Raw genomic sequence first — 16,268 nt, forward strand, 5'->3', positions numbered from 1 at the left:
CGCAAGAATGAGCCACCGCATCCAATGCTGGGAACCTGTCCGTGCACACACCTCTGAGTAGCTGTCTATTTGAAGATTTGTGGCTAGTTCCTCCCCATTGGTTTCCTTATCCTGCACTCAACCGTCTCCCAAACTTCTTCCCTCCACCAACTCAGCCTTCATCAGCAAGTACTTTTTGGAGCACCACCTCTGTAATAGGGGCTGGTGTGCCTTGGGCACTGTAGTGAGGAAACCGGGGAAAACCGGGGCAAGGCAGCAAGCACGGGGCGCTGGGCAAGTGAGACGCTCCACGACGCCCCAAGGGGGCTCTAGATCGGAATTTGGAACAGGAACGGGAGGGCTGGACCCTCTCCCGCGGCAAACACCCCAGCCGACCCGCTGAAAACCTGGCAAGTGGATTTCCTCCACTCTCCCTCCCGGAAACTCCTCAGGGCGCTTGCAGCCGCTCTCACTGAGCATGTGCAGGCGGCGCTGCGCATGCTCCGTCGAGGTCCGCTTCGGGGTCTGTTGCGGAACCCGCGGTGTCTCCTAGCGCAACCGGAACTATCCGTGGCGGGGCCGGCCTGCCTCAGCTCCGGCGGACTGGTAGTCGTCGCCGAGCCTTCCCGTCCCTCCTTCCCTCTTCACACCCCGCGGCTCTGCTGCCGTTCCCCCGAAACAGCCGTTATGAGCGCGAGGCTGCCGGCGTCGTCTCCACCTCGGTGGCAGTTGCTGCTGTCGCTGCTCCTGCTGGGGGCGGCCCCGGGCCCGCGTCGGAGCGCAGCCTTCTACTTGCCCGGCCTGGCGCCAGTCAACTTCTGCGAGGAAGAAAAAAAGAGCGACGAGTGCAAGGTGGGTGCGGCCTGGCGGACCCCCCGGTGCACAGTCGGAGGAGGAAGCCTCCCTCTGCCGGGGGGGGGGCAGCCGGCGTCTCAGGGGAAGGGGGCGTAGCAGTGGGTGCGGTCGGGTGTCCCCAGAAGCGCGTGGGGTTGGCCGCGCTGTGGGGCGCAGGCTCTGGAACGGCCTCCGTACCGGCGTAGATTCTGGCGAATTCGGCGGGCCAGGTAGCACGAGCAGGTGGGTTCAGTTTTCCCGGAACAGGGACTGTGTGTGTATGGCGCTCGCTTGGCGTTGGAGGCGTGCAGGTCAGCGAGCGTTCCACGGGCGAGTGTCCGCTCACAGCCCCGTGTCCCGCCTCCACGGAAGGGGACGGCCAGGTCTTCCAGTAACTTGTAATTTCATTGCTTCCCGTTTTCTACTTTTCTGGAACCCTGATTGGTTATGAGGACTTGTTCTTTCTAGGACTTAGGTGTTTTTACCTCACGGTTAGCAGTCGCTTCCTTGTTTGTGGGATTTAACACCCAGAACCGCGTAAACTGCATTAATAAGGAGTTGCTGTGATGGTTGAGACAGTTAATGTCTACCATTTAAGTGTAAAAAAAGAAATTTAATATGCAAAAAATATGTAAGATCCCACTAGTTTCTCCGAGATTGTTTTAAACACTTAAAAGGAGCAGACAACAGGAGAAACCGGCGTTTTCTTCCTAGGGCAGATCTTGAAAACTTTGATCTCTTACCACCTTAAACTCAAGGTTTTCAGTTTAACCACTAGTAAAAGAGACGTAGGTAGAGTAACCTGCTTTTAGGTTATTAGGTAGAGGGCAGGAAAGTATACATACACAGTTATTTTAGGTTGCTAAAACTTACCCTTTGGGGTGCAAGAAACTCTTTGAAACCGTTAATACTTTTAACAGTTAAGATAATCGTTCAGCAAACTTTTACAATCTATAAGTAGGTTTATTTACTAAGCTTGTTTTTTTTAAGCTGGTGTTTATTTTATTACTGCTAGCTTTACAATAGTTGTGAATTTTGAGCTTATTTTAGGGCACTAAAGAAGCTATTAAACTTTTCATGGCATTTTACAGTTTCTGTTTAAAAACTTGGATTTCTAAAAATGTCTAAAGATCTTTCAGGTGTACTCACATCAACAGTTAGTGCTTGAATACTGTAACTCATACCTTGCAGTGCAAGAAATTTTCGCTCTTTGAGAGTTCTGACTGAAAGAAAATAGTGCTTCCAAGTGGAAGAGAGAGCTAGTCTCACAAGCACACAGGTTTTTCCATTAAATATTTTAGTAATCAGCCTTTAAAGCTTAGTATTTGGTCTTTAAATTTAAATTTAACAGCAATCGTATATTGTCTAACTAGTGCCTTAGACACAAAAAAGATATTCCTGTCTCCTAGGAACCTCAAAGATCATAAGCTTATGACAGATTATCAAAATCTGATATGTTATAATAGATGGCTGTCCAAAGTGCACTAAAACACAAATGAGGAAACATCTGCTGATTGGAGTCTTCAGGGAAAGCTACAGAAAGGAAGTGACATTTGAGATGGACTTCAGACATGAGTATGAGTGAAATTTACAGGTGGTGTGCTAGTTAGATAATTTTGTTTCCTCAACAGGTCCTTCTTTAGGTAGTTCCTTTTAGTTAACTTTTGATTAATTTCAGGGAGTCCTTTTGGATTTTTAGTTTTTACAAGTATAGGGATGAAACAGGCAAGACAGATCATTTTTCTGAAGTGTTTGGATTTCATCTTTGTTGCCAGCTGCTTTCACATCTTGGTCAGTGGAAACAGATCTTAGACCAGTAGAAAGAGGCACTTTTAGCAGTTTTCCCCTAGAATTTGACTAACTGGTGTAGGGAATTTGAAGTACACTTTAATATTTCTTCTCTTTGCTTCTCAAAGGAGAAAAACAGTAAACAGTTTAAATTTTCATTACTTCAATCAGGGTATTAATATTTTTTTTCTCATCCATTCCATATTTGTTAAGGAAGACAGTCTTGTCTACACTGTCAGAAAAGTTGAAAGGACTTATTTTAAAAATTGGAAGTGGGAGTTGTGAAATGGGAATAATTATTTCCAGAGATGCTTTTAGGTTAGGGAATCAGGAGTTGTATGAATTGGGTAGGTCATTGATACTATTTCTATCAGTTTTTCCATCTGTAAGATAGAGATAATCATATTTGCTTACTATATATTCCCCTTGAAAGATATTTTGCCCTTCCTGGAGGGAAAGTACAATATTTATTGTTGCAATATTATACAATATTCATAAGTGTAAAGATGAACCAAGTTTATTTTCAGCATAAGTGTAATTTATGGAGTATAGTCTTTACATATCCTGTGAAGTCCATGTCCTGTATTTAGCTCACCATGTATATTGAGAGACAATCAAAAGAACCCTGAGGATTTGGTCATTTTCTCCTCTCAAAATTATTTTATGTTCAATTTACTGGCATAGAAACAGTAGTCCAGTGAACATACAGTCATATTCATATTCCTTTAACTTCTGATTTATGATCTTCATTAGCCTTAATAAACAGTGTGACTGTGTTCTGTGCCTTTTTTTCTTTAGCTTGCTGTCATTACAGGTACATTTGAATATCAACATAGTGCACATTTTCATTGGCTATACAGTATTTCATTGTAGTATTACAATACTATGGTTTGCTGAGCTGTTTCTTGCTTGTAGGGCATCTAGATTGGTCCCGATTTTTCTATATTGTAAATAACTTTGCTAGAATGTATTTAGCAGGAATTCATTGCATATTCACAAATTACTAGGTCAAAGGCAAGAAGCAATTTTATAGCTCTATTTAATACCACCAGGTTTCTTTGAAGAAAGGTAGGTTTGATTTACAATGCCATTAGCTGAATGATTCCATGTGTCTTCACAGTATTTTATAGTTTTTATTTATCAAGTTAATAGCTATGTGATGGTACCTAAACATTTTTTAATGCTGCATTGCTTTTGAGGTTTCTCTGTCTTTCAATTCTCTTATTTGTCTTATTTTGTTAGTTTTTCAAACCACAGTATTAAAGAATTGAACCATGGTATTCCTTTCTGCTAGCATTTTCGTTTCTTAAGCTCAGGGGATAATATGTTGACTGCAGTAAGTAGAGTAAGCCTTGGTCAGAAGTGAATAGCTAAATGTGAAGTTACCTTTAGATTGAGTCTTAAGTGTGCTAAGTGGCATTCTAATGGCTGATAACTGAAGATTAGTGAGCAGTTCACCCTTGCTGCTTTTAACTTTCAAGCAATTATGTAATGGCTTGTCAACATGAACAACTAACTATAGAAAACATTTGCCACTTTTTTACTGTTTGATGATGTGTGTGCATGGACAGATCATGTTCTTAGATGAAAGAGTAAGATTTTCTTTCCTGTCCAGTAAGGAAAATGACCAAATATACCCCCCTGGTGTTTAAAAAAAAAAAAGTTTAAATGGATTAGTTTAACAACTTTTTTATAAAAAAGAAAATCAGAATCACACTTTTAAATTTCCTTCATCAGTAGTTACTTTTAGAAGCTTTTAACAAATTCTGTGTCTATTATTTTGGGAGCAGTTGCCTATAAATATGGAATTAGTCAAATTTAAGAAAACGGTTCTAAATGTTGCTCTGAACAAACACAAGAATGAATGTATTATTTACCTGTTTTAACTTGACCATAGAGATTTTGAAGATTTTGAAATATTTAAAGAAAAAATATAATTTACATGTGTACCTAACAATATAATTGGTATATATTTATTGATATTTAGTTTCATGTTTTCATAGTTTTTTGTTTGTTTGTTTGTTTTTTGCGGTAAGCGGGCCTCTCACTGTTGTGGCCAGGCGGACTCTCAACCACTGCGCCACCAGGGAAGCCCCATAGTTTTTTTCTGGAAGAAGAGCATTGATTCTTAGCTACTGGAAAGTAATCAGTGTGTGAGGGTTACTGATATTGTTTCAGGTATGAAATCTGGCATTGGAAAGAATGACTTTGGATAAATTCACGTTCCAACGATTGTTCTTTGTTCCTGTGAAAAAGTACATGGAACTGAGTTAGAAGGTTTGCATTCAGAAATTAAATTTTCGAATAAAACTATTTTAAAACTGTGATCGTTCATTATAGTGGATGTGAGAGCTAGGATTAGGAAAGCAAGCGTTGTTGATACAGATAAAATACTGTCCTACTGCTCTCTACAAAGGGAAGCCCTTTTCAAGAGGTGTGTTCTTGAACATCTGAAACAAAACCACAGACAGGTGCTCCACATGCAGACACACCTAAGTTCTAGAAACTGGTCTGAGCTCAGTCAGCCTTAGAGCCCAGTTCCCCAAACCCCTACTTCTATTCTTCCTTGCAGTTTTCTATTGCAGTGTCCTCGTAGTAAATGTTGTACTGTAGTTAATTGTAGCTACCTAAATATACGCACTCTACAAAGCCATTGGCTATTGCCATGAAAATTAACTAAGTGTTGATGAAAGGCTTTGTAAGAAATTTGTGAAATATATTTTTCTTTGTTCTTCTTACTCTCACCTTTCATACCTATTTAGTGCCCTTTGCTAATAACAGTGATAGAAACTACAATTTGTGTACTTTATGTGTGCCAGTTATATATTAATCTTAGTTAATCCTCCAACAATCCTGTGGTTTTTAGATGGGGAAACTGAAGCTGGGTAGGATGCAGTACCCTCTCAAGCAAACATACCTCATAAGTAGCGAAGCTAAGATGCAACTCCAGGAGTGTCTGAGTCCGAAGTCTAGGCTCTTCACCACATTGGGGTACTCCTGGATCTTCTAGGCTGAGCGCCGTACCTCTTCTCCTGCCCTGTCCTGCAGATCCTGGGCTGCTTGTAATCCTGGACTTGCACAGTTATTGCAGTTACAACAAAAAGCTCTTTACCTATGTCATCAGTTTTTAACCAGTCACATTTTATGTTTATTCCTTTCTTTGATACAGTTTAAAGTTGAAATTTTATTTTTTGATGGGAGGTGGAGGAAGAACCTTAATATCTAGGAGATCAGCTTCTGGGCATTGTTGGTCAGGTAACTCGAAGCTCATGAACATCCATTTGTGAGTTCCAGCATTTCTATTGGGATTTTAAAATTATATCTGAGCTAAGGTTTTCCTTCTTTGGACTTTTTCCCACTGTGGGCTTCTCCAATATTAAAGTAATGGAAGCTTCCATAGTTTTCCTTTTCTATGGCTGTACCTTGGTATCTCAGACACTTTTGTGACTAGTCACTTGCTTTGATCCTTGTACAAAGTCACATTTCTTCACTGAGATTTCTTTCTACCTTGAAAAACAGTTGTACGTGTCGGTTGGGACATACATGATGGCAGTTGTAAAAGCAGAATCAAAACAAAGGAACAAGGAAATGGGGGGAAATGCAGTACTATAGCATGGCATGCTTTGAAGTAATAAAATAGCGTGTAGTTGTGACCAAAGTTGGGATCAGAAGTAGAGTGGGCAGTTGGGGACTAGAAATAAAATTGTACATTTGGGAGGAGAAGGATTTAGAAGGGAGAGGATAGAACTCTAAATTAATTAAAAGCATTTCCGTAAAAGGTTTCTTAGGGTGGTATTGTAATCATTCTTGTTTGGTCTATGTCTTGCTTTAGAATTTACAGTCTTGCTTTAGGATTAATCTGTACCTTTCTTAAAATGGTTAATGTCACAACTTTTCATGCTTGTAATAACTCATTTTGGGACAGTTGAAAGTGGGAATGTGAAGAAAGTAACCTTTAAGGCTCTTTTGAGTCATGTAAGTGATATCTTGGAGTTGGCTATCTCCAGAAGGAGATGCACGTAATTAACTCTTGGATGGGGAATAAAGAAGATGTTTAGAATGGAAAATGACCTTAAAGTTAATCAAATATTGCTCTCTTACAGCGATTGCTATTTTAATAAGAAAACTAAATCCCACTAGCTACCCTAGGAACACATAAATAGCTTTGCCACTTTTCCCTTTTACTTCCTTGAATGTGTGCCCTATCTCCGCATCTGGATTATAAATTCTTTGAAAGGCAGCCATTCATGGGTTTTATATTATTATGGCATTCACGGTTTCTAGTACAGGACATTATGGGCTTTGAATAAATGTGTTGATTGAATGAATTTCCCATGGTTTTTCAGGGTTTTTTGTTGTGAATCTTCCTGGGTTTTCACATATATTGCAAATTCTATTTCCCCCTATTTATTACTTCTTTTGAAGTCATCTTTCCTGCTTCTAACATCTCCCACACTAAACTTTACTCTTTAGTCTTTATTTCTTATTGCTTTGATTTGGCTTCTGTCACTTCATAATATGACTAAAGTCTACTCTCATCTTTAAAGCCTTTTCTTTTTCCAACTTTTAATTGTGACAATTTTCAAAATTCAAAAAAGTTGAAAGAATAGTATAATGATCACTGTATATCCACCTAGACCCTTAGAGCCAACAGTTGTTTATGTTTTCTTCTATTTGTTTTATCTGTGTGTATATTTATATTTTTTAGGGACGAATGTCATGTTTGTAACATACTTTTGCCCTTCATGAAACCACATAAACTCACTAGCAGTCTCATTTCCTTTCTTCTTTATTGTTTTTAACATTTGTCCTACTGTCATATTACGAGGATCTCGTAATATTATTTTTATAATACTTATAATATTTTTGAAATTTTCCTCTTTCACTATAAGGGTCAATATTTAAAAGAGTGTTGTAAATGTAGCATATTTACAAATACATTGTAAATTGTTCTATTCTGTGTTAAATTTATCAGTTTAAATTTACAATTCTTAGCATGTTTTAAATGAGATAAATATTAAATTTTCAAATTCGCACAGTTTAAAAAAGGAAGAATGAATGAAAGTGCTACAGAAATAGCCAAAATGAACTGAATATCCAAGGTGTGTTTTGATTAGTTCACCAAGCGACGGAAAAAGGTCCACAATTTAGTGGTGATATCTATGATGGACCAACTTTCCTGTAAAAGTAAGTGTGGAAAAGTGTCAGAAGAGACTGGAAGGAAGAAAAGTGGAGGACTGAGAGCAGCAAAAATTAAAAGTGGTAGCAGCAGTTGAGTTTACTCACTTTTTTGAGCCAGCAGTCCAGTTTTTGAACTTATTTGTCTTAAAGTAGAGCAAGTAATCCCTAGCTCATAAGGTTACTATGAGAATTGTGCTTGATAATTATTATCTTCCCTTTCCCTAGACTGATAGGGAAGAGGCATAAACAGTAGATCAGAAGCCACTGTCCTTAGTGTCCTTTAATGGGAGGGAGGAAGGAGGGCCTCTCACAGAAACCCTCAAGGTTATCCTTATACTAATACATATTTGGATTGAGGAAGGTCCAGCTTCTCTAAAATAATAGGTAATAATAGCTATCTTTATCTAGCTTATAGTTAAACATTTAACTTATAGTTATTGTGTGCCAACTATAAACCAGCTTCTATATCGTTTCTGTTTTATTATTACGTCATTTATTCCTCACATTCAAAATTACTTGCCCATAAGCACATATTTATTAGCAATAGACCTAGGATTTGAAATGAACCCAGCAGTCTGACTCTGTTCTCCCTCCAAACTGAAGTTGTGTTCTCTGTTTATATGCTGTGTGTGTTAAAATTAGTTTTGTTTTTAGGTCAAAGATAATGTGAGAGGAATTGTTTTTGAATTTTGCTGTCAATATTTTGGAAAATTTTGTGGACAGACCTTGATAATTGTAGACATCCTTAGAAATCACACAGGAAGGCTGAAACATGCTTCTTCAGTGACATTAACATTTTTGTTACTAGGAGTAGAATTTGAAGCTACTTCACCAGATCAGGAAAAGTTGATAGATACGGTAAATTTAATGGGGAGTTGATAGTAGACAAAATGCCAAGTGTGAGAAGGATAAAAACTAATAATGTACAAATAAGAAAATAGGGAGGGAGGGTGTGTGGGTCTTTGGGCTATAGACTGAAATGGAATAAGTGTGGTAATAATCAGTTTAAATGATACTAAATTATATAATCAGAAGACTAGCATGGTGTCTAAAAGAGAAATTTTCCTGGCTTCTAGAGTTTGCTTCAGAGACTTAAAGTAGACTTAGAGGGAGCCAGTGAATTTGATGTCTAAAGTTTTGACAAGATTGTTTTTTAAAAAGGTTAAATTGGAATTTCAAGTGGTGTGGGTTAGCTTAAGGGCGAGCGGAGGTAGGGAATAAACCATGGGGAATAGTAAAAATGGAGACAGACTTCCAGAAGTCCCTGAGGCTAATTTGGATCTTAAATTTAGCAAAAAGAATGAATGTGAAATGTTTTAATTAGCTAGTAGTATTAAACTCTTGTATCAACATAATATAAAGCCACTGGGAATATACTTCCAGAAGCTCTGTTAAAGTTATATGAGAGAACAAAAGGTAGTAAATTAATTTGGTCATGGACAAGTTAAAGTATATTTGAAGAAAAAGTTAACAATTATATATTTGAGGTGATGAACTTTAAACTATCAGTTACAGAACATTGGAAAGAGATGAAGAGTGTCATTGAAGAATTTATGCTTTTGGCCAAAAAGGCTAATGAAAAGTAACAATGTCATTCTATACATATATGAAGCTTTGATGTCTATACCTTGAATTCTGCCTGTAATTCTCAGTGCTATACCTTTTAAGAAAGATGTGAGAGTAGGGCAAGGTCCCGAGAAAAGCAGCTGGCATGATCAAGGAGATAGATGATTCAAAAGATTAAGACCTTTCCGTTTTGAAAGATTAAGACTCAAAGGAGAGATGAGAGAAGTCAGAAAATGAGAATACGGTTTTCCTTCAATCTTACAATCCTATAGCTAAGAGATGTACCATGAAACTTCAGAGAGAACATCATAGGCTAAGCAAAAATTCTTGCCTCATCCATTGGGTAGAAATGGAAGAAACTTTTACCCTAAATTTATATGCTCCTCAACAGTGTCCTAAAAATTTTTTTTAAATGGCATCAAGTCTCTGAACCTTTTGCCCTGTTTTGGGTTTCCAAAGATATGAATTTAAAGAACATTGAAAAATACCTAGTAAACAGAGCTCAAGGATGAACTAGGAGTCCAGTCAAGCTTGCTGTCTGTTTTGTAGGGTCCTCAATCTAAGAACTGTGTTTACATTTTTAAGTGATTAGAAAAAAATTAGAAGAAGAAGAATATTTAGGGATGAGTGAAAATTACATGAAAATCAAATTTCAATCCCCATAAATAGTTTTATTGGGCTACAGCTGGGCTCATTCACTTATGTAATGTTTGTGGCTGCTTTTGTTCTACAACGGCAGAGACTGCTTGTCCAGCAAAGCCTAAAATATTTACTCTCTGGCCCTTTAAGAAAAAAATTTGCCAACCTCTGGGATAGACTAACATTCGAGTTATTTTTCCAAGTAAAGGGAAGATTGCAATGACTAGAGTAAAATATTAAGTATATGAAGAGGGTTTATAAAGGGTACTAAGCAGCATTTTATTCTTTTCCATTACTGTGCTGTCCCATATAGAAGCCATTAGACGCCTGTGACTATTTTTTTAAAATAAATTTATTTATTTTATTTATTTATTTTTGGCTGCATTGGGTCTTCGTTGCTGCGTGTGGGCTTTCTCTGGTTGTGGTGAGCAGGGACTACTCTTCCTTGTGGTGTGTGGGCTTCTCACTGCGGTGGCTTCCCTTGTTGCGGACCACAGGCTCTAGGCTTGCAGGCTTCAGTAGTTGTGGTTCGTGGGCTGCTCAGTAGTTTTGGCACACGGGCTTAGTTGCTCCATGGCAAGTGGGATCTTCCCGGAGCAGGGCTCGAACCCATGTCCCCTGCATTGGCAGGCGGATTCTTAACCACTGCGCTACCAGGGAAGTCCTCCTGTGACTTTTTAAATGTAAAATTAAATAAAAATTTAAATTCAGATCTTCAGCCACACTGACCACGTTTCTAGTGACTAATGGCCCCGTGTGGCTAGTGGCTACTGTATTTGACAGAGCAGATAGAGTATTTTCATTGTTTGAAGTTCTACTGGACATTGCTGCACAATAGTAAATACTTACATAGTACTTTGTGACAGGCATTGTTCTCGACTCTTCTCAAAAACCAGTTGCAACAGGAATTATTATTACCTCCATTCTACAAATGAGAAAACCAAGGCACAGGGAAGTGAAGAAACTTCCCCAAGATCACACAGCTAGTAAATGTCAGAGCCAGGATTTAAACCCAGGCAGCCTAGCTTCAGAGTCTGTGTTCTTAATCTCTTTGTACTGAGAGTAAGGAATATGCTTAATTGTGGCACAAGGGAGTTGGCTTATGTGATGAAAATGTGGATCTGTGGATTTTGACACTCAAAACATAGAAAGTTGTGTAGAGTATAATAGGTGCATTCCTCCCTAGAAAGAAATCTAAAGATGTGAACTGGATTAGCTTTTTAGGAACTTTCAGTCTTCATTAAGATACATTAAATAGGGCTTCCATGGTGGCACAGTGGTTGAGAGTCTGCCTGCCGATGCAGGGGACACGGGTTCGTGCCCTGGTCCAGGAGGATCCCACATGCCGCGGAGCGGCTGGGCCTGTGAGCCATGGCCGTTGAGCCTGCGCATCCGGACCCTGTGCTCCGCAACGGGAGAGGCCACAATGGTGAGAGGCCCGCGTACCGCAAAAAAAAAAAAAGATACATTAAATAGAGCACTTGGATTCTGGTATATCTTCATAGCAGTGTTGACCCCTTATAATTAGTGAAAATTATTTTGGCAGAGTAAGCTATCAACGGGGAATTTTGCCTTCGCAACAGTTATATAAGTTTGTGATAATTACTCAAGCATTCTGTAAGCTTAAATACCATGTCCCATTATCTTCTTAGTCAGAAAGACCAGTGATATAGTCTTCAATATTTTGTACAAGGAGACACAGTTAAACTTTTTTTTGTGTTTGAGGCAGTGTTACCATTGAGTTGAGTTGTCATTTTATTTCAGTACGGTTTTAGGGGTTTTATGTGTGTTTTCAGTACCGTGTACAAAGGCTAATGCCTTCCATTGTATATCATGAATATTGGATGGGCATTTTAGTGGATGAGCAGTGTAGTTTAGGCATTCCCTATTCTGAATATCATTAAATTTATTTGGTTTCCTTTATTTAACAAATACATAGCACTTCATGTATTCGGCATTGTTTGACATACTTTATAAAGGTTAACTCATTTAATCCTCATACCTCTGTGAGGTAGTTACTGTTATCCCCATTTTGCAGATAAAGAAACTGAAGCACCCATGAGGATACTGAGATGCTAAATAATTTGACCAAGTATAAGTGGTAGAGCTGGGATTTGAACCCAGGCAAACTGGCCCCAGAGGTCTTCTTTTGCCCACTGTGTTTTGCTGTTTTTCAAATGACAGTGTATTATTAGTTTTTGTACATTGAACATTTTGTCTCACTTTTGGGGTATTAACAGGTATAGAGGACTGCTGACAGCACTAGTAAATGAGATCAAAATGGCAAATGTGGCCTTAATGCTCTCCAGGTAGCCTCAGATCAGAGTCCAGAGGCAGCCATAGTGATCTAACCCTATAAAATACAGGTAAACAGCTCCTATTTAATTGTTTTTGGTTAGTACCAAAAGTACTTCAGGGCACAGATTACTTACTGACATTTTCATCTGAAGAATTCTGTATTGAGTAGCAATGAGCCCCTATTGGGAGAGTGGGTACCTGGGTACAACTTCCTTTGGAACTTCAAATATACGTTGAAGAAATCCTGGGAGCTTCAGTAGGAAGGTGTGGCTTTGAGTTAACCCATGTTTCCTAGGAAGTTGATACAGCTTTTCTCCCTCTCCTCTGTTGTTGAATTTGATTTGGTCTTTATGAATTTCTTCTCTGTTACTACCTTTGTAGTTAAGCATTCTCAAATTGATCAAAGCAGTCCTCCAGAATTAAACCGTGTTGTCATTGTCTGTCTCCTGTCTGCTTAAGAGCATGAGATTGTGTTTCTAGTACAATTGATCTAGAAATTTCTTACCTACCTGGCAACATTTCTTTTTTTTTTTTAATGGTCCCAGGGTGTTTAATAGCTAATTTACTATCAACAGGCATACTACAATATGTTTCTAGTCTTTTAATGAACAAGTCTGCAGTATACATTCTTATACATGATCTCTTGTGCACACATGATTTTATTCACTAGGAGTTAAGTTCTCATAAGTAGGATTGCTGGGTGGAAGAATGCATGTATTTTGCTTTCCAAAAGGCTGTAACCACTTCACATTTCAAAGAGCCACAGGTGATATAGCTTTTGAAAACTTTTAGCCAGAGTTTAGTGGTCTCATATTGAATTTAATCGCAGATGTGTCTCAAATTCATATCTCCAGATTTTTTTTCTGAATGCCATGACTGTTTATCCTTCTACACTTAGGTATCTCAAAGGCACTTTAAACAAAACATGTCTAAAGACAAACTCACGATCTCTCCCCTCAAACCTAATCCTCTTCCAATGTCCCTTTTGTTACTTGTCAAAATCAGAAAATTAAAGCATCTCTCGTCTTTAAACTTAGGGCGTGTGTTATCTTTACTCTGACATAAAACCAATCAGTCCTATCAAATTTATTTTCAGAATATTTCTTGGATGCATCCATTTCTCTTTTTCTTCTTCTTGACAGCATTCCTTGAATGCTGTGAGAATGTTTTGTGTTTTTTTTTAATTTATTTATTTATTTTTGGCTGCATTGGGTCTTCGTTGCTGCGCACGGGCTTTCTCTACTTGTGGCGAGCAGGGGCTACTCTTTGTTGCCGTGTGCAGGCTTCTCATTGTGGTGACTTCTCTTGCTGCGGAGCACGGGCTCTAGGCACTCGCGCTTCAGTAGTTGTGGCTTGCGGGCTCTAGAGCGCAGGCTCAGTAGTTGTGGCGCACAGTCTTAGTTGCTCCACGGCGTGTGGGATCTTCTTGGACCAGGGCTCGAACCCGTGTCCCCTGCATTGGCAGGCGGATTCTTAACCACTGCGCCACCAGGGAAGCCCCGAGAATGTTTTTTTAAAACTGTTTAAAAATAAAAATTATCTTTGTGCTGCAGAATGAAATACTGAATTTGAAAACCAGATTTTTAAAAGCAATCTATATTGATGTAGTGAGTGATACCTTATTTAATTTAAATACTTATTTAATTTTTTAGAAATTTTTAGAACTTAAAGCATTTAGAAACTATTGGAGACATTTGCAACTGAATATTATTTTATTGTAATTTAAATGCATATAAATCTACTCAGTGAATGGATTTATAAGTAATTCTTTAAAGTGAGTTGGATATCATAAAATTTCTCATTTCAAAAGTCAAATTCCTTTTTAATGCTAGGCATGACCTAAGTTTTGGTCTCTAGTTGTTTATATTCTAATTCTGTGTTTCTTCATTTTCAGGCTGAAATAGAACTATTTGTGAACAGGCTTGACTCAGTGGAATCTGTTCTTCCTTATGAATATACAGCGTAAGTTTTTCAGCTTGGTTTTTATATGAAATTTTATGACTCATCAGAATTTTGTACATTTAGAACTTTTACTTTCTCCACAGTTATGGATAAATTCATACGCATTTAAAAAATGTACAGGGCCTGAAAACATTTTTAAAAGGGATATTGTTTATTTCTAAGGTAGGGTTAAAATGTGAAATGTGATCTGTTGATGTCACTTTGCAATGCAACAGAAGCACCAACGAAAACAATGAATTCCTTTTTTTACCTGACTGGACAAATAACCATTTTGTTTTAATTTTTTTGATTATTAAAAAACCCACATAGTTTTCAACAAAATCCATATGTCCCACATAATCAATCCCCAGAAATAACTGCTTTGTTGTCTGCCGCCTGCATTTTTTCTCTGCTTATTCTAACATACACAACCACATTTATACATTTTTTTAAAAATTTATTTATTTTTGGCTGTATTGGGTCTTCGTTGCTGTGTGTGGGCTTTCTCTAGTTGTAGCAAGCGGGGGCTACTCTTCGTTGCAGTGCGCGGGCTTCTCATTTCAGTGGCTTCTCTCATTGTGGAGCATGGGCTCTAGGCGCACGGGCTTCAGTAGTTGCAGCACGTGGGCTCAGTAGTTGTGGCTCATGAGCTTAGTTGCTCCGCGACATGTGGGATCTTCCCGGACCAGGGATCAAACCCGTGTCCCCTGCGTTGGCAGGCAGATTCTCAACCGCTGTGCCACCGGGGAAGCCCCATTTTTGTTTTAAATGAAAGCAGGTTTATATATTTTATTTGCACCTTGTTTTTCTCACTGAATCTATTTGGACATCTTTTCTATATTAATACACAGCTACCTCGGTCTTTTTAGTAGCTGTTTATTATCCCTTTGTAGAGATCATATAGAGTCTGTGTATGATTTGTTTCACTAATTCTCTATTTATGAGCATTTCATTATTTCCATTTTTTGATATTATAAAAATGCTGCATAAATATCCTTTGTTCATTTGAGCACTATATTCCATATTGGGTATAAAATATGTTCCTAAATTTTAGTTGGCTTCTAAATTTCTCTGGTATCTAAGAGTTTTGAAAGAAAATATGTTTACTGTAGAAAACACACACAAAAAGTTTGACTATCCTACAAGAATCCATGTGCCTAAACGTGTAAGAAGAGAATACAAATTTCATGAATGAATGGACCATAATTTATGTAACTTTGGAGACTTTTTCTAGTTTTTGTTTTGTTAAATCAACAAATCTCTCTCCTTAAATCTTTGTGGCTATTCTTGGGAAAACTCAGTGAATCTCTTATATCCAGTAGATGGAGAATCTTCATTTGGGGACTTCCCAGCCCCAGTTTTTTATCACCCAAGATTCATCTTCCTCTTAGGGATCTAACTGGTCTGTAGCCATCACTGTGCCGGTTTCAACCATAGTGACCATGGTGAGCACAGAACTGCCCTTTAATATTCTATAGCAAGGCTGAAATTAGGCTGTAACGTTCAAACAAAACTTTATGAAAACTTGGTTAGTAATACAAGGAAATTATAGCACAGAGAGAAGCTTACAGCTGCCTGGTTATGGCTTCTCCACAGCTCCATGTTCTCGGAGGGTCTGTCTAGCCTGCTTTTCATGTTGGCCAGTATATTGGGATGAGACAGAAACCCATGTAGTTGACACATCTTCTTGAAATGGCATTAAGTAAATATTTGAATTAGAAAGATAACAAAAGGAGGTGAGTTACGCAAAATTCCCTTGAAGACTAGGGTGTAAATAATTTTATCATTGAAATGAACAACAATAAATTATAATGTGTCAATTTTTTTAATTCTATAATTTACATCTTAATAAAAGTATTATTTAAAAATCAAAGCATTCTAAGGCATAATTTTCAGGTGTTTTTTTTGTTTGTTTTGGGGAGATGTGGTACATGGAACTTGGAGTAGGAATATATTTCTTATTCATCTACTTAGAGTGATCAGTACCTAATCTGTCCTCTAGGTTGGCTAGGGGTTTGATATCTCATTGCTGCCTTTTATGC

General features: G+C 38.3%; 1 protein-coding gene across 1 annotated transcript in view; it reads left to right on the forward strand.

The window, feature by feature from the left end:
• The first annotated feature begins 469 nt into the window (after positions 1-469).
• The window catches only part of TM9SF2 (transmembrane 9 superfamily member 2), a 56,728-nt gene continuing 40,929 nt past the window's right edge, over positions 470-16,268 (forward strand). Inside the window, exons 1-2 of the mRNA XM_060287856.1 lie at positions 470-831; positions 14,180-14,247. Of these exons, the coding sequence (XP_060143839.1) occupies positions 478-831; positions 14,180-14,247 (422 nt within the window). The 5' untranslated portion in view covers positions 470-477. The remainder of the gene's footprint in view (positions 832-14,179; positions 14,248-16,268) is intronic.

This window comes from Globicephala melas, chromosome 18 (assembly GCF_963455315.2).
Source record: "Globicephala melas chromosome 18, mGloMel1.2, whole genome shotgun sequence".
Classification (NCBI taxonomy): Eukaryota; Metazoa; Chordata; class Mammalia; order Artiodactyla; family Delphinidae; genus Globicephala; species Globicephala melas.